This window comes from Nicotiana tomentosiformis, chromosome 1 (assembly GCF_000390325.3).
Source record: "Nicotiana tomentosiformis chromosome 1, ASM39032v3, whole genome shotgun sequence".
Lineage (NCBI taxonomy): Eukaryota > Viridiplantae > Streptophyta > Magnoliopsida > Solanales > Solanaceae > Nicotiana > Nicotiana tomentosiformis.
In genome coordinates this window covers 97,728,386-97,752,028 of record NC_090812.1, presented here as the reverse complement: position 1 = coordinate 97,752,028, position 23,643 = coordinate 97,728,386, and the positions used below count along the sequence as shown (strand labels likewise).

General features: G+C 36.8%; 1 protein-coding gene across 1 annotated transcript; it reads left to right on the top strand.

The window, feature by feature from the left end:
- Positions 1-2,233: 2,233 nt before the first annotated feature.
- LOC104107888 (glutaredoxin-C11-like) lies at positions 2,234-2,780 on the top strand. The gene has a single exon (XM_009616806.4). It carries the CDS (start codon positions 2,327-2,329, stop codon positions 2,633-2,635), a length of 309 nt encoding a protein of 102 aa, XP_009615101.1. The 5' UTR covers positions 2,234-2,326; the 3' UTR covers positions 2,636-2,780.
- Positions 2,781-23,643: the final 20,863 nt, after the last annotated feature.

The window sequence follows — 23,643 nt, the reverse complement described above, 5'->3', positions numbered from 1 at the left end:
CTAATAGCTCTTGAGAGTTTTCTGTTGAATTTTCAATTTCCCATTGATTCTTCAGCTTTTCACTTCCAATTCAATCTTTGATCTTGAAAATTCAAATTTTCTTCAATGTTGTTTTTGGCCATTGAGCTATGCTTTTGGGTTATACTTCTTCTATATGCATAGTCCCCCCTCCCCCCAAATATTTGAGCTTTGAAATATGAAAACTTGAATACTGGATCAACTTTCCTCCGCTGTCCTTTGCTTTAAAATGAAATACACACGGGACTAGGGGTAATTTTTTGGATGATGACTGCCTAACCCTTACCATTAGAATTGTTGTAACCTAGAACGAGAATAATTAAGTATTCCGCGTGTTTTTTGGGTCTAATGTCATTATCTGATTCGGGCTAGCTTTTTGGCTATCATCTAAAATGGTTAATAAATTTTAAAAGAACAAATAATTAATGAACTTTGAGATACCTGAACGTGAGTACTTGCTCAAAAGTAGAATTTTTTTAAGTCTACCGCATTCCAATTGGAAGAAAACACTTTCCCATCCATGATCTCTAACTCATATGCTCATTTTCCAGCAATGCCTCGAACTCAATATGGTCCTTCCCAATTCAGACTTAATTTCCATGCATTTATCACCAGTATTGGCTGAAACACCTTTTTAAGAACAAAGTCTCCAATATTAAAATATCGAAGATTCGCTCTTATATTGTAATATCGCTCAATCCTTTGCTTTTGCGCTCCCATCCGTATCAAGTTGCTTCCTTTCGTTCTTCTGTCAAATTCAAATTTGTACTACGTTCTTCCTTATTGGATATTCATTTGTATGTTCAAACCTCAGGCTTGGTTATCCTATTTCTACTGAAATTAGTGCCTCGGTACCATAAAAAAGTAAAAATGGAGTTTCTCTCATACTTATTTTAGCAGTTGTCCTGTTAGACTCATAACACCCCAGGTAACACTTCAGGCCACTTGCCTTTTGATTCTTCCAAACGTTTTTTTATATTCCTGATAATAATTTTATTTGTCGACTTTGCTTGTCCATTAGCTACGGAATTATATGGTATTGAAGTAATCAGTTTAATTTTCCATCCTTTGAAAAAGTCGGTGACCTTTGCTACCACGAATTGTTGCCCATTATCATATATTATTTCTCTTAGAACCCCTAATCTACATATTATATTCCTCCAGATGAAGTCGATAACCTCTTTTTCTCGTACCTGCTTGAAGGCATATGCTTTCACCCACTTAGAAAAATAATCAGTTAAAATTAATAAAAGTCGTACCTTTTCTGGTGCTTGCGACAGAGGACCTACGATATCCATTCCGCACTTGGTCGGTTTCATAAAAAAAAATAATAATAATAGTTTGAAAAACCGACCGACTTCGGTCGGTTTTCCGGCCTTTTTTTGACTGACCGAAATCGGTTGGTCAACCGCAGTCGGTTTTTGTCGAATTTCTTGTAGTGATCGAACTAATGGTCTACCAAACATTTTTCGATACAAATTGCCTTCTACTAAACAATATCGAGTTGCTTTTATTCGCAGCAATTGAGAATGTTTTTTGTATATATATACATTTCTATGTTATATACAAAAAATATATAAATTTTATATAATTTTGCGGCTACCGAATATAAATAATTTTGGCCGCGGGCTAAAGTGATCTTTGCCCTTCTCCTACATATACGCATGCATTGAATAATTATAAAGCATAGTTTATTCTATTCGACATTCTTCTATATCTGGTGATACAGTAGTATTCTCTTTAGACTCTTTACACATCTTTATTCTTGAAATAATTGAATACTCTATTATACTAAATCTAGTAGTTTATCACCGAAAGTTTCTCAATTAATATAAGAATTTCTCAAGTAAACAGGAATAAAATCTAGTTTTCCATATCCCTCGTACACTATTAAACAGTGTTGTATTGTACGGACACTGCAGGAGTCTGGTATTATCGTTATGGGCGGCTCGATTCATCAACTTGTTCATAGCATACAACTATATAAGTGGTCAAAATCAAGAACATTATCAAGGTGCTGACACTTTTTTTTAATCTTTTATTTTGTTAAGTTCCCATACTTAAATATTTGATTCCTTTTTAAGAAGAAATATCTTTAAGGAGTTTTCTCTTTCCATTTTTAGCTTCAGTAATCCCTCCTTCTTTTCTCCCCTTTTCTGGATAAATAGTGTAATCCATATCTATCAAGAATCCCTATAAATAACCTAAGATATGAAACCTCAAACATCACTAAAGCTTACAACATTAGCATCATATAGACTTGCAATACCCCCCTTCTGTTCTACACGACTTAGGACTTACGATACTAATGGATAAGATTAGAGAGTTAGCATCAAAGAGGGCAGCAGTAATATTCACAAAGAGCTCATGTTGTATGTGTCATAGCATAAAAGCACTATTCTATGAAATTGGAGCAAGCCCAGCAGTTCATGAATTGGACCAAGATTCAAGAGGAATTGAAATGGCACTTGCTTTGAGAAGCTTAGGTTGTAATCCATGTGTTCCTGCTATTTTCATTGGTGGACAGTTTGTTGGTTCAGCTAAGGATGTTATTTCCCTTCATGTTGATGGCTCTCTTAAGGAAATGCTCATCAATGCCAAAGCTATATGGCTTTAACTTGTATGCCAAAAAAGAAACATAGCTCTAGGCTCTTGATTAGCCTACCAAATGTGCTTTTTTTCTTTTTCTCTTTTATCTTTCTTGTCTTGTTTCTACCAAATGGGGGCTGTAAAGAAATTAAAGCCATACTTTTTGTGAAAATGGCTGATAATGAAAACTTAAGTTTCTCAGAAGTTTAACATATTCTATCTATGGTGTTTCTATTCGGACAAGAATTGAATTTTACGACTCACTTTATTGTCCTATATAAAAAATTAAGGTCAAATATGATTTTCAATCTTCAATTAGATCGAACGTTCACCCATTTGAAGTAGTGCTTAAATTTTAAGCTTCAACATATTTTATCTATGTACGGTTTTGTTCAATATTGACAAACTAAAAATAAACATTTATTGAACAGTTGAACAATTGTTTTTTCATAAAAAGGTGCATCTATTCCTCAAACACATTGTAGTCCCTACAAGTCCTATTCTCCATTTAATTGAAAAATTAAGAAAGTTGACTTTAAGTTAAAAGAATTCAATATATACTTAAGATTTTCTTTTATTAAATCCATCATCACCCGAGCTATACTGACTCGTGGTGGTGGGGCTTACGCATCAACCCTACCTGTCTATAATATCACCCGAAAAACTCACGAAAAAGAACATAGACCTTAGCCTCAAATATGACACGAAGAATGAGAGAATTCATTCTTGTACAAAATGATATATCTGTAGAGTTTGGAAAGAAAGAGGACTCCTCTCTCATGATACAAGTTGTTCGAGTGGCTAGATGTGTCCGTACCAACATAATCCTATACAATTATGAGTAACTATCCATTTTCAAAAAGAAAGTGACCATTTTTTGTTTTGGTTTGTTACATAGCCCTTTGATCATTCTTCATTAAATCTTTAACATTCTTAGGTAATGATATAACTTAGGTAATGATTATAAAACTTTCGCTAACTCACTTAAAAATTATAGTGACTGAAAAACATAATCATTCGGTAGCATTTTTTTTTTATCTAATAAATAATAATGCAATTAAAATAGAAGAAATATATATATTTTTAGCCGCCCCAAAAAATAATAGCCGATAAAATATATATTTTTATAATATGTATATTTTATATTTTTTTGTCTAGCGAATGCAATTAGTTTCGGCCGACCGGTCAATTTTGTATTTTTACTTAAAATAGGAATGATTCAATCCAACACGACTCAATACACATATACATATATTAAAATAATACTAAAAATGTATCATTCCCCCATAAAAAACTTAGTCTGGAATGCATGAGATTCTGGCAAAAAAAATAATGATATAAAAGGTATAATTGGAGAGCACTTGAAATAAAAATGCTATAAAGTTGAATGAAGATCTTGAAAAGAAAAATAAAAGATAAAAGTATCGTGTTTTGAAGGATTCACTTTTAGTATTATTTTAATTTATATATATGCGTATTGGGTGGGTCGAGTCGGGTTGGGTCATTTCTATTTTAATTGGATTATTATTTATTAGATAGAAAAAAAACCGTGGAATAAGAGAATAATACTGAAAAGTTGTATTTTCATTCACTATGATTTTTATGTGAGTTAGTAAAAGTTTTATGATTTTTGTGTGAAAAAATAAAATTATATAACTTTGGTGAAAACATATCATAATTATATGATCATTTGTGAAATTTACCATATAACTTGCACGAAGAACCAGTGGCGGAGCCACCTTATAGGAAGGGGTGTCATTCAAACGACAACCCTTCGCGGGAAAAATACACTATGTAGCTAGGTCAAAAAATAAATTATATGTATATATACTATGTATTGACTCCCCTTAATTTCCTGGTATGTTTACTTTTATATATTTTAACACCCCTAACCAAAATTCTGGTTCGCCACCGTGAAGAACATCTCTTGTTTTACAACTACTCCTAAATTAGTAAGAGTATCACCTACAAAGTTTGCCTCTCTGTAGCAATGCACAACTTGAAATCTTCTTGAGCCAATAGCTGTTTTATCAACAGAATAGATTCTCTATGTTGCTCGTGAATTCTACTGTCCCAATTGATCAATCATGCTAAATAGTATAGCTTCTTTACCCGTAATTCTTTTTGGCCAAAAATTCTTTTTTTCTAAAATTAAAGTGTTTGGCCAAGCTTTTTGAATGAAAATAATACTTTTGAATAGAATCAAAATAATTTTTGAGAAGCACAAAAAAATAGCTTTTTACTAAAAGTATTTTTTTTGAAAAACATCTTTGAGAGAAATACACGCACTTTTTAAAAGTTTGACCAAACACTATATTAAAAAATACTTTTCAAATTGATTAGACAAACACAAATTAATTTGCACCAAAAACAATTTTCAAACTTTAGAAGCATGGCCAAACATGCTAGTAACAAGGAATCACTTTACCATTCTTATCTCTGATCAGCATGGATTGCCTTTGCAATATCCGTAAGTGTTGAGCTTCACGGCATATAAATATTTTTAGTTTAAACAGATGGTTCATCGTCTATTTAGGTTTAATCTTCAATTATTATTAATTTTTTATGTCAAGCTGTAGTTTAGCTCCTTCCACCTTCTCACATATCTCACTCCATTTTGCATACTTTCACCGATGAAAACTGACAATTTAAAATCAGAGTAATCAACCAAATAGCTTGATTAATGATTCTATATATGTGTTGACTGAGCAGTTCCTTCAAATTTGTGGCTGCATCTATTCCTTCAGATTTCCCAGCTCATAACAGATACACTTCTATGAAGAATATGGTCCTGGATATTTACGAGCACTCACGGTAACAGAGTGAGTTTAATCAAATTAAGGCTATCATCAATAACCATGGTATAAAAAATAATTTGGGAGGTTAGTATCCAATTCAAAACTAAAGATTTGATGCCGAGTTATGAGTAGCTAGCTTATGACACTCTTATGCAGGGCGTCTCAACAAGATTCGAGACCCAAAGCTAAATTTCAGAGAGAGGCCCTCTAATAAATTTTTAATGAAAAAGTATAAAATAAAGGTATAATAATAATACCGGCTCAAGAATTTGATATAATGATATTGAAAAGTGTTGTATTGCTTCAATATAATGATTGCTTGTTGTAATGCTTTGAAGAAGACAACTTGTAAGTCGCGGTAAGTTGCCGATGGAGAGACTTTTCAATATTGAGAATAAGAATAGTAAAAGACAGAATGAAAAAGATAAATATATATAAATAATAATATGGGAACGTATTAGTTGTTTGGATATAAATGAGGCAAAAAAAATAGCTACCCTACCCATATAAGAAAACAATTCATTAAAAATTATTTCATTCTCTAATTATTACAACGATGCTCACATTAAAGTTATTGTACGTTCACTCTAAAAATTCTTTTTAAATTTAAATGTACACATTTTTTTAATAATACATATATATACAATATATCTTTAAGAAAAAAATGGGCCCCAAACGATTGCTTTACTGGCTTATAGTCGATCCGCCCATGCTCTTATGTATTTCTTTATTTACAGCATTCAAAGAACTTCATTGTAAGATCGGGATTTCTGCATGCGATAGATTGGCTAACATGCTTGCACTCAATGCTGCTATAGGCTTTTATTCCTTTCAATGCTGCCATAAGCTTAGTGTGAGGTAACCAACAAGACATACTTAAAATATTTGATTCTTGTTGTAATTATGGTCAATAATTTGGCTAATGGAGTTCATCTCAAATAAGTAAAACTATCTTTGCAAAGTATAGACTTTGTTGGCAATATTCTTTGGGACCCAAAAATATTGCATTGTGTGGTGGACATCATTTGCACAAGTTGTATCTCTTCTTTTATACCTAAGAAGCCAAGACTTTTCCGCCTATAAAAGGGAAGGCCATTAGTTCATTTTATATACACCAACAAGACTTGAGTCTTCATTTCTTGTTTCTTCCTTTCCTCCTTTATTAAGAGTATTTTGTATGAGAGTTGAGTGTTTTTGTATGAGAGTTGAGTGTTGAGAAGCACTTGTGTGAACCCTTTCTTTGGAGTGATCTTGTGATGTTATTCTCTTAGGGTATTTGGGATTAATTAAAGTATTTACTCTAATTTTGTACTCTCTTTTGTACTCTTGTTGGTATAGTGAAATTGTTCCTCTCCGCTTATGGACGTAGGTCACTTTGACCGAACCACGTTAAATTTGTATTTTCTTTATCTACTTTGATTGTCGTTGTTATCAACTTGCATTGTCTTTGTTATTGTCATTATATCGTTGTTTGGCTAAATTTCGCATTACCCGGGTTCCCGATCCTAACACTTGTGGATTCTTCTATGCTGAATTTAGAACATTTGTGAAGGTGTGTCCACAGTAATCGAAGCTTGCTCGATGAGGAATCCTATCTCGCGCTGAGAGATTTCCTCTGCATTGTGATGGGGCCTAGGCAAAGAAGGGACTTCAATTGAATCCCCTTCATTAGAAAATCATACTTCCTCAAATAGGATAAAAATAATTTATATATATAAACTTTTGTATCCCTCTGTAGTTCGTAGTGGCAATTGGCAAAGATTGTTCAAATATTACTTTTAAAAATTTCTGACTTTACCACTCGTTTGTGCAATCCAATTCACAACCTAAAACTCTCACTAGGTAGATGCGGAATATATACTTTATTTTACTCTATAAATTCATATGAGTATAGAGGAAACCCAGCTAAAAACGAAGATGTAGCAGGATAACCCAAATCAATAAATTTGCATAACTCTAGTGTCATATTATGGGCCTATGAGTTAAGTCCTACACTGTTCATTGTTATAAGGAATGTTTTCGTTCTTATACAATATTAAAACTTATTTAATAAAATTGTCCTAATTTTGTATATTACCCCCCTAAACAAGGATTGCTTACAATTTATATACAATCCATTATTAGTGCCTTAAATTATACGATTCAGTTACACCATTTTTCTTTTTTTCTCTCATATCCTCTTTTCCTATTCTCTACCGCCTCTATTCGTATACAATCCATTATTAATGCCTTAAATCTTGAGATTTAGTTACTCCATTTTTTTTCTTTTTTCTCTCTTCTCCTCTTTCTAATAGTGCCTTACATAATTAACAGTAGTATAGCCATTCCAATAATGTCAAACCAGTAAAATAGTTCAAGACTTAATTGATAACCAAGTTGTATAAAATAATTTTCATAGCTTGAACCAGAAAGTAGTGCCAAACCAAAGCAATAGAGAAATTGATGATAGACGACACCTAAACCAGACAAGTTGAATGCCGGAATATTCAAATTTAATAAATCTATAATAACATATAAACAAAAAATAAATTGTATACAACTAATGTATAGTATACAATTTATTTGTCACTTATCTACAGCTTTCATACATCATTTTTATCCAGTTAAAATAACTACAATATCATACAACTTAGATATAATTTTCATACAAATTTTATACATATATATCTTTTGTATATGACTAATATAGTATTTTGTATTGTCACGATCCGGAATTCTAACCTTGGGGTCATGATGGTGCCTAATATCTACTTGCTAGGCAAGACGACGTGAAACAAAAAATTAACTAATTTTAACAATTTATAACTAGATATTAACAATGAAAATGATATAAATCTGAAGTATGGTAAAATAATACTGAACAACGAAGTCTAAACATAACCTAGAAGCTGGTGTCACGAGTACATGAACATCTAGAGTGTTACAAATATGGTCTAACTAAAATACACTGTTTTGAAAACTCAGAAAAACAGTAAAGATAGGAAGGAAGGGGACTTTAGGGCTGCGAACGCTGTGCAGTTATACCTCAAGTCTCCGTCAGCCACTGGATCCGAGCAAAAGCTACTGAACGCCGCTAGGGCCAACTCAAGTGTCTGTACAAGAAGTGCAGAGTTTAATATGAGTACAACCGACCCCATATACTTTGTAAGTACCACGCCTAACCTCGACGAAGTATTGACGAGGCTAAGAGGCTACTTACAATAACCTGTACGCAGTAGTAATAATAATAACAGGGAAGGAAAGGCAAGAAATGTAAGTAAAGCAATTAATTTGTGGAAATGAACTTGAACCTCACTATTAGAAAGCCCAGAATAACAAGTCTCGTAATCTCATAATAGAAAATATTGAACCCAACACAACAACAACAACAAGTACAACACACATAATCCGTTGCGGTGCGCAACCCAATCCCACCATAGCATTCTTTAACAATATCAAATACCACGTATACAATCCATCGTGGCGTGCAACTCGATCCTACCATTTCATCATTTATCAATATCAAATATCCGTATATAATCCGTTTTGGATTGCAACCCGATCCCACCATATCATCATTTATCTGTATCAAGTATCCTTTTTATTCCACCGTTTTAATTCATCTTAATTTTCGCTGCGGCGTGCAAACCCGATCCCCGATCAATTTCAGATAACAAAAACAATCCAACAACTCAATTTACAGGAATTTCTACATCTAGAGTAAGGGTGCAAGGCAATAAAAAATCACGTAATAATTAAAGGATGCAACAAATATTACAAAACAATACGACAAGAAAAACATGTGGCAATTAAGGTGTGCAAGTAAAACGGTTAAGACAAGTAGCAAATACGCACAGAGTCATGGAAGGGACGAACAATTCAATGCAAGAATAATTAAATGGCAAATAACAATTACAACATAAAAGTCAAATAAAGCATGTAACAATTAAGGCATGGAGTAAGCTAATTCATGAAATAACGAGAAAACATGGAAACAAATATCTTGACGGCGTATATACACTCGTCACCACGCATATACGCTGTTTTCTCAAATAATCCACACAACACATAGTTCACAAATTTCTATTTCCCTCAAGTCAAGGTTAGATCCAACACTTACCTAACTCCACAATCAAATCAAAGCTCAACCGGGGTCTTTCCTCTAAAATTCGCCTACAAACCAATCAAATCTAACCAAATATAGTTCAAACAATTCAAAATAAGCTTTAGAAATTACCCACGAGTGAAAAAGATTCAATCTTTAATGATTTTGGAAAAGTGAACAAAAGTCAACCCAGAGCTAGATCCACAAATCGAGTGTCATATTGGGTGACGATCATGCCACCCTGCTGAAGGCGCTCAAACTGCATGCGATACTTCTCTCTCAGAGTGAAAGGAATCAACTTCTCTAGAAATAGTTGTGAAAATTGATCCCATGTAAATGAAGGCGAACCAGCTGGTCTAGTCAACACATAATCTCTCTACCATCTCTTGGCAGAACCGGTCATCCGAAACACTGCAAAGTCGACCCCATTAGTCTCAACAATACCTATTTTGTGCAACACCTCGTGGCAGCAGTCCAAGTAATCATGTGGGTCCTCAGAAGGTGCACGACTAAAATGAGCAAGAAAGAGCTTGGTAAACTTATCCAACTTCATCAAGGCTTCAAAAGACATAGCAGGCCTATCCCCGGCATGTGTCGCAATAACCGGCTAAACTACCCCAACTGGCTGGGTTGCTGGAGTCTGATATAGGGGAGCAATCTACTCCGGAGTGTGAGTAGCGGGAGTCTGTGCTCCTCCCCCATCCTGAGAGATGCACTGGTCTACGCCATACTCTCCATAAGGCCCACCAAGCGAACTAGAGCGTCCTGAAGCACTGGAGTGGCTATGAACCTCTTCGGGACCTGAGCTGGCCCGACGGGCACAGTTTGACCTGGGATATCCTCCTCATGATCAATCTGAGGCTCCACTACGGGTGCTGCTGCTCGAGCTCTAGATTGAGTTCTGCCTCTACCTCGGCCTCTTCCCTGGTAGTAGCTGCAACAGGGGGCTCTGACTCCTTCCCGGCTATAGATGTTGTGCATGTTCTCACCATCTGCAAAAGAGCAAGAATAGAATGATTCAAACATTAATTTAGAACAAAATCACATGATAGGGAAAGAAAGAAGTGAAATTTTCCTAAAACTCCATAGCCTCTGGATGATAAGTATAGACATCTCCGTATCGATCATGCAGACTCTACTAAGCTTGCTCATGACTCGTGAGACCTAGGCAACCTAGTGCTCTAATACCAACTTGTCACGATCCGAAATCTCAACCTCGAGGTCATGATGGTGCCTAACATCTACTTGATAGGCAAGTCGACGTGAAAGAGAAAATTTAATGATTTTAACAATTTATAACTAGATATTAATAATGAAAACGATATAATTCTGAAGTATGGTAAAATAATATTGAACAACGAAGTCTAAAAATAACCTAGAAGTTGGTGTCACGAGTACATGAACATCTAGAGTGCTACAAACATGGTCTGAATAAAATACACTATTTTGAAACTCAGAAAAACAGTAAAGATAGGAAAGAAGGGGACTTCAGGACTGCGAACGTTGTGCAGCTATACCTTAAGTCTCCGTCAGCGACTGGATCCGAGTAAAAGCTACCGAACACCGCTAGGACCAACTCTGGTATCTGCACAAGAAGTGGAGAGTGTAGTATGAGTATAACCGACCCCATGTACTCTGTAAGTGCCGAGCCTAACCTCGACGAAGTAGTGATGTGGCTAAGCGGCTACTTACACTAACCCGTACACAGTAATAATAATAATAATAATAACATGGAAGGAAAAGCAAAAAATTGAAGTAAAGCAATTAATTTGTGGAAATGAACTTGAACCTCACAATCAGAAAGCCGGAATAACAAGTCCCATAATCTCATAAAACAACAACAACGACAACAACAAGTACAACACACACAATCTGTTGCGGTGCGCAACCTGATCCCACCATATAATTCTTTATCAATAACAAGCATCACATATATAATCCGTTGCGGCGTGGAACACGATCCCACCATTTCATCATTTATCAATATCTAATATCCGTATACAATCTGTTGCGGCGTGCAACCCGATCCCATCATATCATCATTTATCATAATCAAGTATCCTCCCTTATTCTACCGTTAAAATTGATCATCTTTCAATTTATGTTGCGGAGTGCAACCCGATCCCCAATCAATTTCAGATAACAAAAACAATCCAACAACTCAATTTACAAGAATTTCTACATCTAGAGTAAGGGTGCAAGGCAATAAAGGACCACGTAATAATCAAAGGATACAACAATTATTACAAAATAATAGGACAAGTAAAACATGTGGCAATTAAGGTGTGCAAGTAAAACAGTTAAGGCAAATAGCAAATAAGCACAAAGTCATGGAAGGGACAAACAATTCAATACAAGAATAATTAAATGGCAAATAACAATTACGAAATAGAAGTCAAATAAAGTATGTAACAATTAAGGCATGGAATAATGAGAAAACATGGAAACAATATCTTGACGGCGTATATACACTCGTCACCTCGCATATACGTCGTTTTCTCAAATAATCCACACAACACATAGTTCACAAATTCCTAATTTCCTCAAGTCAAGGTTAGATCCAACACTTACCTCACTCTGCAATCAAATCAAAGCTCAACCTGGGCCTTTCCTCTAAAATTCTCCTCCAAACCAATTGAATCTAACCAAATATAGTTCAAATAATTCAAAATAAGCTTTAGAAACTACCCACGAGTGAAAAAGATTCAATCTTTAAAGATTTTGGAAAAGTCAAACCCGAGCCCTCTTGGTCAAAACCCGAGATTTGGACCAAAACCCAATTTCCCATTCACCCCCGAGCCCGATTATCTGATTAGTTTGGACATCAGACCTCAATTTGAGGTCTAAATCTAAATTTCTCAAGATTCTCAATTTTTACCTAAATTCCTAATTTTCATTATGAAAAATCATAGATTAAAGGTTAGAAATAAATATGTGTTTATGGAAATGGAAGAAAATGAGTTAAAATCTACTAACCTATGAAGTTGGGATGAAATTTCTCTTCACAATCGCCTTTAGGCCGAGCTCAAACTTGAAAATGGTGAAAAATGAAGAAAATCCCTAGTTTTGAAATGTTTAATACCTGGGCGTCAGGTGTTCTTCTCGTTCACAAAGCACCTGACGCGTTCACGAAGAGTACTGGCCAAATGGCCATCGCGATCGCGGTCAACCCTTCGCGTTCGAGAAGGCTTAGCCCCCTTGGCTTCGTGTTCGCAAGCCCAAGCCCGCGTTCGTGTAGAGTTACTGCCCAGCTCCCCGGGATCCTACAAAGCTTCATGTTCGCGAAGACACGGTCACGTTCGCGCAGGGTGAGCCCCCCTCCACTTCGGGTTTGCGACTAATTCCTCGCATTCGCGATGAGTAACTCTGCTTCGGTCCCACTTTCCCCTCCGCGATCGTGATAGTAGCTTCGCGATCGCGAAGCACAAAACACCAAACATAAACAGATAGCTGAAATCGGCAACTTCCTAAGTCCAAAATGTTCCGTAGCCTATCCAAAACTCACTTGAGTCCCTTGGTCTCTCAACCAAACATGCACACAAGTATAATAACATCATACGAACTCACTCGCGTGATCAAAATATCAAAATAATACCTTAAACTATGAATCAGACCTCAAAATGCGTGAAATTTTTAAAAAAAACTTAAGAACTTTCAAATTTACAACCGAGCCTCTAAACCATGTCAAATCAACTTCGTTTTGAACCAAATTTTGCAGAAAAGTCAATAATAGTAAAATGAACCTATACCAAGTCCCAAAACTAAAATCTAAACCCAGTAGCTATAAAGTCAAACGGTCAAACTTCGAAATTCCTTAAACCTTCAAATTACTAGTTTTCATCAAATCACGTTAAATCAAGTTAGGGACTTCTGAATTCAATTTCGGGCATACGCCCAAGTCCCAAATCACGATACGGACCCACTGGGACTGTCACAATATTGATCCAGCTCAGTTTATGCAAAATATTGATCGTTGTCAACTCAAATTATTTTAAAGGCAAAAATTCACATTTCTTTCAATTTCTCACATAAAGACTTTCCGGAATAAGACACAGACTGTGCATGCAAATCGAGAAACTCTAAACGGAGCTAATCGGGGTCTCGAAACACGGTAATAGAGGCTAAAACTCAAAATGACCTATCGGGTCATCACATGTATGTGATGTGTTCTTCTTCTTCTCTGAAATTCCAATCAAATCTTCCTCTCTTAATACAATTTTGATACATATCAACTACTTTATGTAAAAAGAAAGTATTTATAACTTAAATACAAATTTTATACAAGATTCATACATTATACAACTATTTTTCAACTTTCATATAATATTCAAATAAAAAAAATATAACTACAACATAACACAACATAAATACAATTTACGTATAATTATAATACATCTTTAATATATCTTCTTCATCTTCGAGTTTCAATCTGAAAATTATCCAAAATCAACTATTATCTTCACCACCCTCAAAATTAAGATATATACTCCAAAGAATATTCCAGATCGTTTGCAACAACATCCAATCAAAATAAATAATAATTTTAAAAAATCAAATTTAAAATCAATGTTTCGAAGTTGTTGGCTTTCAATGGGTGATGGGCCAGCGAACAACGACTGGTTCGATGGTGATAAGAGACAACATCAAATCTATTATTGAATTCTCTGAAGAAAAAAAGAAAATAAAATGAGAAAAAAGAAGAGAATCATCGAGATCCAAAGAAAAAGAAGCCGGGCAGAAAAAGAAATATATATATATATATATATATATATATATATATATATATATATATATATATATATATATATATGAGAGAGAGAGAGAGAGAGAGAGAGAGAGAGAGAGAGAGAGAGAGAGAGAGAAGAGAAAGATGTGTGGAAGCGATAGATCTATGGAATTTGATTTCCACATTAAAAGGCTACAATCAAGGATACTCACTTTAAACTTAGTTGTATATAATTGGTAAATTATATATCAACTTGTAATTAAGTTAAAACCTAAACAGTGAGGGTGAATAACTTTCCGATGAAGTTCATATTGGTAAAAATCTCTTGTTATAAATGTCTAATTCCATATTGTATAGATCACTATAATTAATAAGTGAACTCTAATTGCATCTAAAACTGTCAAAGGTCCACCCCACACAACCCAACCTAAACCTCTCGGGCCCTTGAATTTGGTGGGCTAGGACATGCCAGCCTGGTAAAATTTTATGTGGCACCCAATTTTGTGCCTGTAACGACCCGACCTGTCGTATTGAGCATTTGTATTCCGCTAAGCTGTTTGAAATTTTGAGAAGTATCGTATGATGTATTATAACTTGTGTTAATCATCGGTATTGGTTTTCAGGTGATTCAGAAGTGATTTGGAAGAATGAATTTCATGATTGAAGTTTTAAGTTGGAAGAGTTGATCAAGATTGACTTTTTTAGTATTTGATCTCGGTTCATAGTTTTTATGGTTCCATTAGGTCCGGATGGTTATTTTAGACTCCGGCGCATGTCCGGATTTACATTTGGATATTTCTAGAAAGTTTCGGCGCTAATTAACGAAAGTTGGAAATTATAAGGTTTGAAAAGTTCATAAGTTTGACCGGTAGTTGAATTTGATGAAATGGGGTTCGGATTGTGGTTCCAGGAATTGGAATAGCTTCGTTATATCATTTGGGACTTGTGTGCAATAATTTGAGTTCATTCCGAGTTCATTTGACATGTTTCGGCGTGAGTTTTGGGAAATTGAAAGTTCAAAAGTTTATTAAGTTTGGTTTGAGGTGCGATTCGCCGTTTCGATATTGTTATGCATGATTTGAGGCCTCAAATAGGTCCGTGTTATGTTATGGGACTTGTTGGTATATATCGGACGGGGTCCCGAGGGGCTCGAGCGTGTTTCAGATTGATTTGAAACCATTTTTCTTCATGTTTTCATTGTTGGTTGCTGCTAGTTTCTGATACCTCGACTGTCCTTCGCGATCGCAAAGATTTGTATGCGATCACCTAGAGGAAATCTGAAGCTGGGCATTTTCTTCATCTCGGTCGCGATTGGATGACCGTGTTCGCATAGAGTTGGGATGGTCTTCATCGGGTTCACGCCTGATTCTATGTGTTCGTGTAGTGTTTGGGCTGAGCTGTGAGAATGTTGGATATCTCTTTGCGTTCGCGAGGTTATTTCCGCGAATGCGTAGTCCTGTCAATCTTGTTTATCACGTTCGCGAGTCTGTTGCTGCGATCATGTAGTGCATTTTCAGGAGCAATGCTTTTTCTTCTTCGCGATCGCGATTCATTGATTCACCCACTGATTATAAGTACTCTAATTTTGGAGTTATGGAGCTCGGATTGAATTTTACTAAGTGTTCTCTACTCGGTTTTGATTTTATTTCATGAACCTATTCTAGTTTTTGGCATTTGGTTGATGAATTCAAAAGAGAAATTTGGGGGGTTTTCTCTAATGTTTCATAGAGTGAATTTCTAAGTTTTGAACGTCGATTCGGAGTCAGATATGAGTGAAACTAATATGATTGGATTCATAATTAAATAGGTTATTGGATTTTGTGAGTTTTGTCGGGTTCCGAGGTGCGACCCGAGTTTGACTTTTTTGTAGACTTTGGGGCTTTTTATTAAAGATTAGACTTTTATCAATTGGGTTGTTTCCTTAGGCCTTATTTGATGTATTTGAATTGCTTTTGGCTAGTTTTGAGCCGTTCGGAGGTCGGTTCGCGTGGGATGGCATTTTTGGAGCATCATTTGGCTTGCTCGGTATTGGATTTGGATTATTCGAGGTAAGTAACACTTCTAAACTTGGTGCTGAGGGTATGAACCCCTAAATGTAAATGTTATGTGTTGGTGTTGAGGTGACGCGCATGCTAGGTGACAGGTGTGTGGGCATGCACCGTGTGAATTATGACTATATTGATTCTCTGGTACTGTGTAGTGACCTAATCTTGTTTCTATTCATGAAATTTCTACGTGCTAGTATAATTGAGTTGTGATCCATGTTAGAAACCATGTCTAGGCTATATGATAATCCTGTTGAGACCTACTGAGGTCATTTCTGTTGTTGAGTCATTTGCTTATATTGCAATTACATACTCAGTCATACTCATTCATTTGCATATCGTATATCAGTCTCTATTGCCATTTATTGATACATCATATCATATATTTTGGGCTGATTTTCATGACATTGTGAGCTCGAGAGATTGGAGAGATTGATGCTTGAGAGCCGGATTGTGAGTGATACAGAGGGGATCGGGCTGCACGCCGCAGCAGGTATTATTGATTCATGATGGGATCAGATTGCATGCCGCAATAAGCTTTATTGATTAATTCCATGATTCATTTATTATAGCGCTTGGGTTGGATCTGCCCCTATAGAGTCTGCACACCCACAGTGAGTGCAGTTGCTATTGATTCACTTGGGCTGGATCTGCCCTGTTCAGTGCTGAGTGACTGAGTGTGCTGAGTGATTGAGTGTGATGAGTAGGAGTGTAAAACTGTGATATTGAGTACTCTGAGAGTGTGAGTACATGAGTTCATCACTATGATGTATTGCATCTGACATCCATACTTGACATGCAAGCATAGAGATACATTTCCCCATGTTACACAGTTTTGTGACATTTATGACTTCACATGCACATTGACATATAGGCATAGAGATGTACTTTTCTCATGCTATCTGAAATTGAATCATCTTATCTGTTGTTGAAAGTTTTTGGGAAAAATCAAAGATTTCTGACTTACTCATATTGTGGTGCTTTCGGTGAAGGATTTGGGTTTTACCGTTATACCTGAAAAACATGACTATTTTTCGTAACTATGAATGAGCTGAGTATTATATCTCTAAGTTATTTCTTTTGTCACTCTTATTATATTGTTATGAACTATTGTTGGCTATCGGTTTTGGACTCCGACCTTTGTCCCAGTTCGTCACTACTTTCAACCTAAGGTTAGGTTTGTTACTTATTGAGTACATGGGGTCAGTTGTACTCATACTACACTTCTGCACCTTGCGTGCAGATTTTTGATGTTGATGTTGCTGTGTATGGCGGGAGCTGGTATTGAAGACGTATTTGTGTTCCGGTCATTGCTGCCTTTTGTTCTTGGTAGCTTTAGAATTATTAATCTATTCATGTATATTTCAAACAGATGATGTATTTATTTCATACTAGCTTTATAAATTCTAAATCTTAGAAGCTCATGATTTGTACTACCTGTCCTTGGGAATTCTTTGTATAGAAGTTCAGTTATATTATCATTACATTTCTCAGTAAATCTTAATGAATTGGATTATTGTTGCTCATTGGCTTACCTAGCGGGTTGGGTTAGGTGCCATCATGACTAGTTGGATTTTGGGTCGTGACAAGTTGGTATCAGAGCTCTGGGTTCATAGGTTCTACGAGTCATGAGCAAGTGTCTAGTAGAGTCTTGCGGATCGGTGTGATGACGTCCATACCTATCTTCGAGAGGCTATATGGCATTTAGGATATACTTACCATCTTTCTTTCCTTATCGCGCGATATTGATTCAGCTTGACGCATAACTCTTTGAATCCCTTCCACTCACTCGTATGCGTATGTGAGCGCTCGGTATCAGTTGTGTATCGACGGCTTGTGATTCTATGGATGAGGGCCAAGATGTGATTTATCTGTACTGATAATGGGCCAGTCTGGAGGAATTGAGGCCGCGTTTTTTTGTATCTTGAGCATAGGGATTTCAGTTGTGTGAGCATATGCTTTTGGACTTATATGTCCGGTAGTGTCCCTATGAGTGGGATTTATTGCTCGATGAGTGGTTGGATGGCTAAATGATAAGTATGATGTGACTGCGGGATGTGTTTAGATGGGTTGAATATGATGAGAAGAGTTCATTTGAGATGTAAAAAGGTCTATTGAGTGCTTGATTTCTGTCTTGATGTGACGTATAGTCTCGAGTTATGAGTGTGTTGAAGGATCTTTCATGTTGTTTAATTGTGGAACGAATTAGATTCTCATGTCTTGTTGATGAGTTCAGGATCAGGAGGATTAACTGATTGTGTAGCAGTTGTGACTATAAAAGGGTATAGAGAGATGTCAGTTTGAGGCAAAGCAGGTAGGTTATCACATGCGGGGTAATTTACGGATGCGTGATCCTTATGATATTGTGTGGAGGCTTTCTTTTCTGCCAGTGGGTTATAGGTATTGCGATTTGTGTTTGGATTGGTTGAGAAAGTCGACCTGACCATCACGAGGATGAATGAGAGCTTAGTAGATGATTTGAGGTACTATATGGTTTGTGTTATAAGAGCGTATGCAGGATTTAGTTGAATCTCACTATGATATTATGACAGTAATAGAGTATGAGAATTGTAAGTTATCGAGTGTTTTGATCTATGGCTTTGAACCAAGTGGGGGAGTCTGCTATTGACGATTTGATTGCATAGTTATGTGTTGTATTGGTTTTGGTCTGAGGTATAGTTGTGGATCAGTTATGACTTGCAGAAGCTAGTTTTGAGGATGACTTACGCAAGGAAATTTCTGGATTCATGATGTATTAGACTTTATGGGTATATGGGAATCATGGAATGATTGAGTTGTTATTCGTGAAGGATATAGCGCGCATGGAGTAGAAAGTTGCTCGGTTGCTTAGAGGTATGGATTACTTCTTTGGGTGTTGTCGTGCTAATAGGGCATAGGTCGTTCGGCCTGTTTGGGCGGTGTAATTGAGATTTGATCAGAGTGAATGACTCTCGAGAAGGTTCTAATAGATTCAGGAGTTATATATAGCAATTAGGAATCTGAGGTTTACATTGGATGGTGTTGAGACTCGCGTTATTTCTTTATTATTATGGATTCTACATTTTAGTATCAGAAAGGTGAAGGAAATGTCTTTAGATTCTCAAAAAGTCTCTTCAGAGTGGGTGTCTCGGTTGTGGTACTTTTGGGGTGCTTAAGAGGGAATACAGTGGCTTATGGGCCTAAGGGCGGTGTGGTTTATGCTAGTATCTCATAGGGTGAGTTTTGGTTAAGGATCGTGGTGTTATGGCAAGGAGAAGTGTCACCTTGAGAGTAATTCAGAAGGAACTCAGATAAATAGGACATCTTTGTAGTAGGTTGGATCAGCACGATAATGAATATGATCGGTTCTTTGGGTACTTATGATGTGGTGAGTCTCTACAGGTGTTTTGTGGAAATACTTTTGGGTTTGGCGACCTGCGTGGCTTGGTTAAGTTAGAGAGATTCAGTTCTAATGGTTTGGTTATGTGCAAATGGGTTTCAAAGAGTTCTTGATGGTTTCTACCACTATTTGAGATGGATATTTCCTACCGACGTGAGGAGCATAATGTGTATTGTGATTTTCTCCTAGATGAGATCAAATAGAAAGTTTTCGACTGACCGAGTATGTATTCTTCTTGTGACTCGGAGTTGATTATGAGATTCTCGTACTTTTCATATGATGGCATGATAGATGCGGTGTGTTTTGTGGGATTGAGAGTTGCGTGTGCAAGGTCACGGTTTACTTTTGAAGGAAAGGTCATAAATTCTTAGTCAGCACAGACGGTTTCTGATGTTTCGATGAATGCTATAACTACTTGGTAATGCCTGAGAATGGTGCGCATTTCAGAAGGCGCACTGTGTTTTGACTTACGGATGCTTTATTGGTATTGCGGTACCCGCCTGATTGATCAATTACTGATGTTCAGATTTTGCAATATGGCATAGAAGAATTATAGAAGTGTTCCTCGTGGGATGATCGTGTATGAGAGATGTGTTAGTCATTCGAGTGGTGGAGTTGGGATCGGCTATGGTGCTTCATGTGTTCTATAGATTTGGAGATGACGAGTTCACAAAACCAGATTGTTTCGGGGTTGCAGTCTGTAAAGATGCCACTAAAGTTAGCTAGATGGTAGTACGTACTATGGTTTGGTCATTATGGACTTTTGGAGGGCTATGTATCTATTTGTGGATGGCCGAGGTTGATTTGGGGGCCCATTGGTAGGCCCGAGGAGGATGTGTATTCTACACCAGGTTGGAATTGTTGACTCAACATCGTTATTATTGAAAGGTGTGTCATTTGGTTAGAGTTGAGTTTGAGCGTGTTCTGATATGTTCTATGTGTTACTCTTCTATGCTACGAGGCGTTATGATTTGTTGGTTATATGCACACATGATGTGGTTCTATTTGGGCCTTGTAGCGGAATTCGAACGAGATGATTATTGGGGTATTGAATGGTTGATTGCGCCTTGGTAATAGCCTTTTTCCGGTTGTGATATATTGTGTTATTTGCTTCCCCGTGGTTATGGTCATGTACTTTGGGTACTAGACGTTAAATTACATATGGTTGTTGATTTTGAGCATTGTGACTTGAGGTATTTCATGTGGACCAGTGTTTGGATGGGGTCACGCATTGTAGTGGAGTTATGTTGAGATATGATCCTTTGTGATAGATTCGTGTGTTTTGGTTCTACGGTGTGTGATGGGTTCTTATCATTGCGTTGTAGTGGTACTCGTTGAGCTTGCGGGACGGTTCTCTCATTTGAGTCATTTTTCTTTTTTGAGTGCATTTGAATTGTTGTGTATTGGTGCACGTATTGCACAGTTTATGGCTCTAGGTAGTATTGGGGTGTCATGTCAGTAGAGTAGCTTGCATATGATGAAGTGAATGCTTTGGGCCTGAAGTGATTGCTATCGAATTTGATTACGGTATGTTTGGGAGGATAATGTTGGAAGTCGACTTAGAGATTGGTTATAGTTCTTGTCGAAGGAGGAAGAGCTCTATGACCTGTTGATATGATGAGTGGTTATGAGTTTCTGCGTATTTCATTCATCATCGGCAATGTACGAAGGTTTTGAATGAGGTTTTATTTGATATGAGGTTTACTACCGGTATCGTGTTTGTTTTGAGCAGCTACTGTGATCGGAAATTATTGATACGAGTATGCGAGTTGTGTGGTATATTATGTGATTACAACTTGGGTTATAGATATGACTTGTTTAGGCTTATACAGTGTGTAGGTGCGAGATTCGAATCTTATAAGGAATTTCGGATGTGGAAAAATTGGATTCTCAGGTTTACGGACTAAGGTTGAAGTAATGATCTTCAGTTATGTTGTGTTGTGTTGTCGGGCCTATATGGAATAGGGTGACATGGGATCACCCCCGAGTATATGCATGGTAAGGTTACACAGTGATTTGATGGCTTAGGAACAACTCTTGGCACGTTCGAGGATGAACGTATGTTTAAGTGGGGGAAAATGTAACGACCCGACCGACTGTTTAGAGCATTTGCATTCCGTTAAGCTATTTGAAGTCTTGAGCAACATCGTATGATGTATTATAACTTTGTGAATCGTCGGTTTTTGCTTTCAGGTGATTCAGAAGTGATTTGGAAGAATGAATTTCATGATTGAAGCTTTAAGTTGGAAGAGTTGACCAAGTTTGACTTTTTTAGTATTTGACCTCGATTTAGAGTTTTGATGATTATTTTAGGTCTGGATGGTGATTTGGACTCGGGCGTATTCCCGGATTTGTATTTGGATATTTCTAGAACGTTTCGGCGCTAATTGACGAAAGTTGGAAATTATAAGTTTTGGAAAGTTCATAAGTTTGAACGGCAGTTGAATTTGATGAAATGGGGTTCGGATTGTGGTTCCAGGAATTGGAATATCTTCGGTATGTCATTTGGGACTTGTGTGCAATAACTTGAGTTCATTTGATATGTTTCGGCGCGAGTTTTGGGAAGTTGAAAGTTCAAAAGTTTATTAAGTTTGGTTTGAGGTGCGATTCGCCGTTTCAATATTGTTATGCGTTATTTGAGGCCTCAAGTAGGTCCGTGTTATGTTATGGGACTTGTTGGTATATATCGGACGGGGTCCCGAGGGGCTCGGGTATGTTTCAGATTAATTTTAGACCATTTTTCTTCATGTTTTCATTGCTGGTTGTTGCTGATTTCTGATGCCCCGGCTGTCGGAAATCTGGAGCTAGGAATTTTCTTCATCGGGGTCGCAATTAGATGGCCGCATTCGCGTAGAGTCCAGATGGTCTTCATCGCGTTCGCGTCTTCTTCTATGAGTTCGCGTACTGTTTGGGGCTGAGCTAGGCAGAATGCTGGTTATCTCTTCGCGTTCGCGAGGTTTTTTCCGTGAACGCATAGTCTTGTCAGTCTTGTGTATTGCATTCGCGAGTCTGTTGCTGCGATCGCGTAGTGCATTTTCAAGAGCAGTGCTTTTTCTCCTTCGCGATCGCGATGGTATTTCCCCGATCGCGATTCATTGATCCGCCCAGTGATTATAATTACTCTAATTTCGGGGGTTTCGACCATTTTTACATATTTGGAGCTATGGAGCTCGGATTGAGATGATTTTTGAAGCATTATTCACCATATGGATTGGGTTAAGCGTTCTCAACTCGGTTTTGATTTTATTTCATGAACCTATTCTCGTTTTTCGCATTTGGTTGATGAATTCAAAAGAGAAATTTGGGGGGTTTTGTCTAAAGTTTCATAGAGTGAACTGTTGGGTTTTGAACGTCGATTTAGAGTCAGATTTGAGTGAAACTAGTATGATTGGATTCGTAATTGAATGGGTTATCAAATTTTGAGAGTTTTGTCAGGTTCCAAGGTGCGGGCCCTGGTTAGACCTTTTTGTTGACTTTGGGGCTTTTGATTAAAGATTAGACCTTTATCAATTGGGTTGTTTCCTTAGGCATAATTTGATGTATTTTAGTTATTTTTGGATAGTTTCGAGCCGTTCGGAGGTCGGTACGCGCGTGATGGCATTTTTGGAGCATCGTTTGGCTTGCTCGGTATTGGATTTGGTTTATTCGAGCTAAGTAACACTTCTAAACTTGGTGCTGAGGGTATGGACCCCTGAATATATGTGTTATGTGTTGTTGTTTAGGTGACGGGCGTGTGGGCGTGCACCTTGTGAATTATGACTATATTGATTTTGCGGTACTGTGTAGTGACCTAATCTTGTTTCTATTCATGAAATTTTCACGTGCTAGTGTAATTGAGTTGTGATCCATGTTAGAAACCATGTCTAGGCTATATGATTATCCTGTTGAGACCCACTGAGGTCATTTTTGTTGTTGAGTCATTTGCTTACATTGCAATTACATACTCAGTCATACTCATTCATTTGCATATCGTATCTCAGTCTCTGTTGCCATTTATTGATACA

What these genes read in the sequence shown, in the direction of transcription:
- LOC104107888 (XM_009616806.4), top strand. Translation starts at nt 2,327, where the DNA reads ATGGATAAGATTAGAGAGTTAGCATCAAAGAGGGCAGCAGTAATATTC.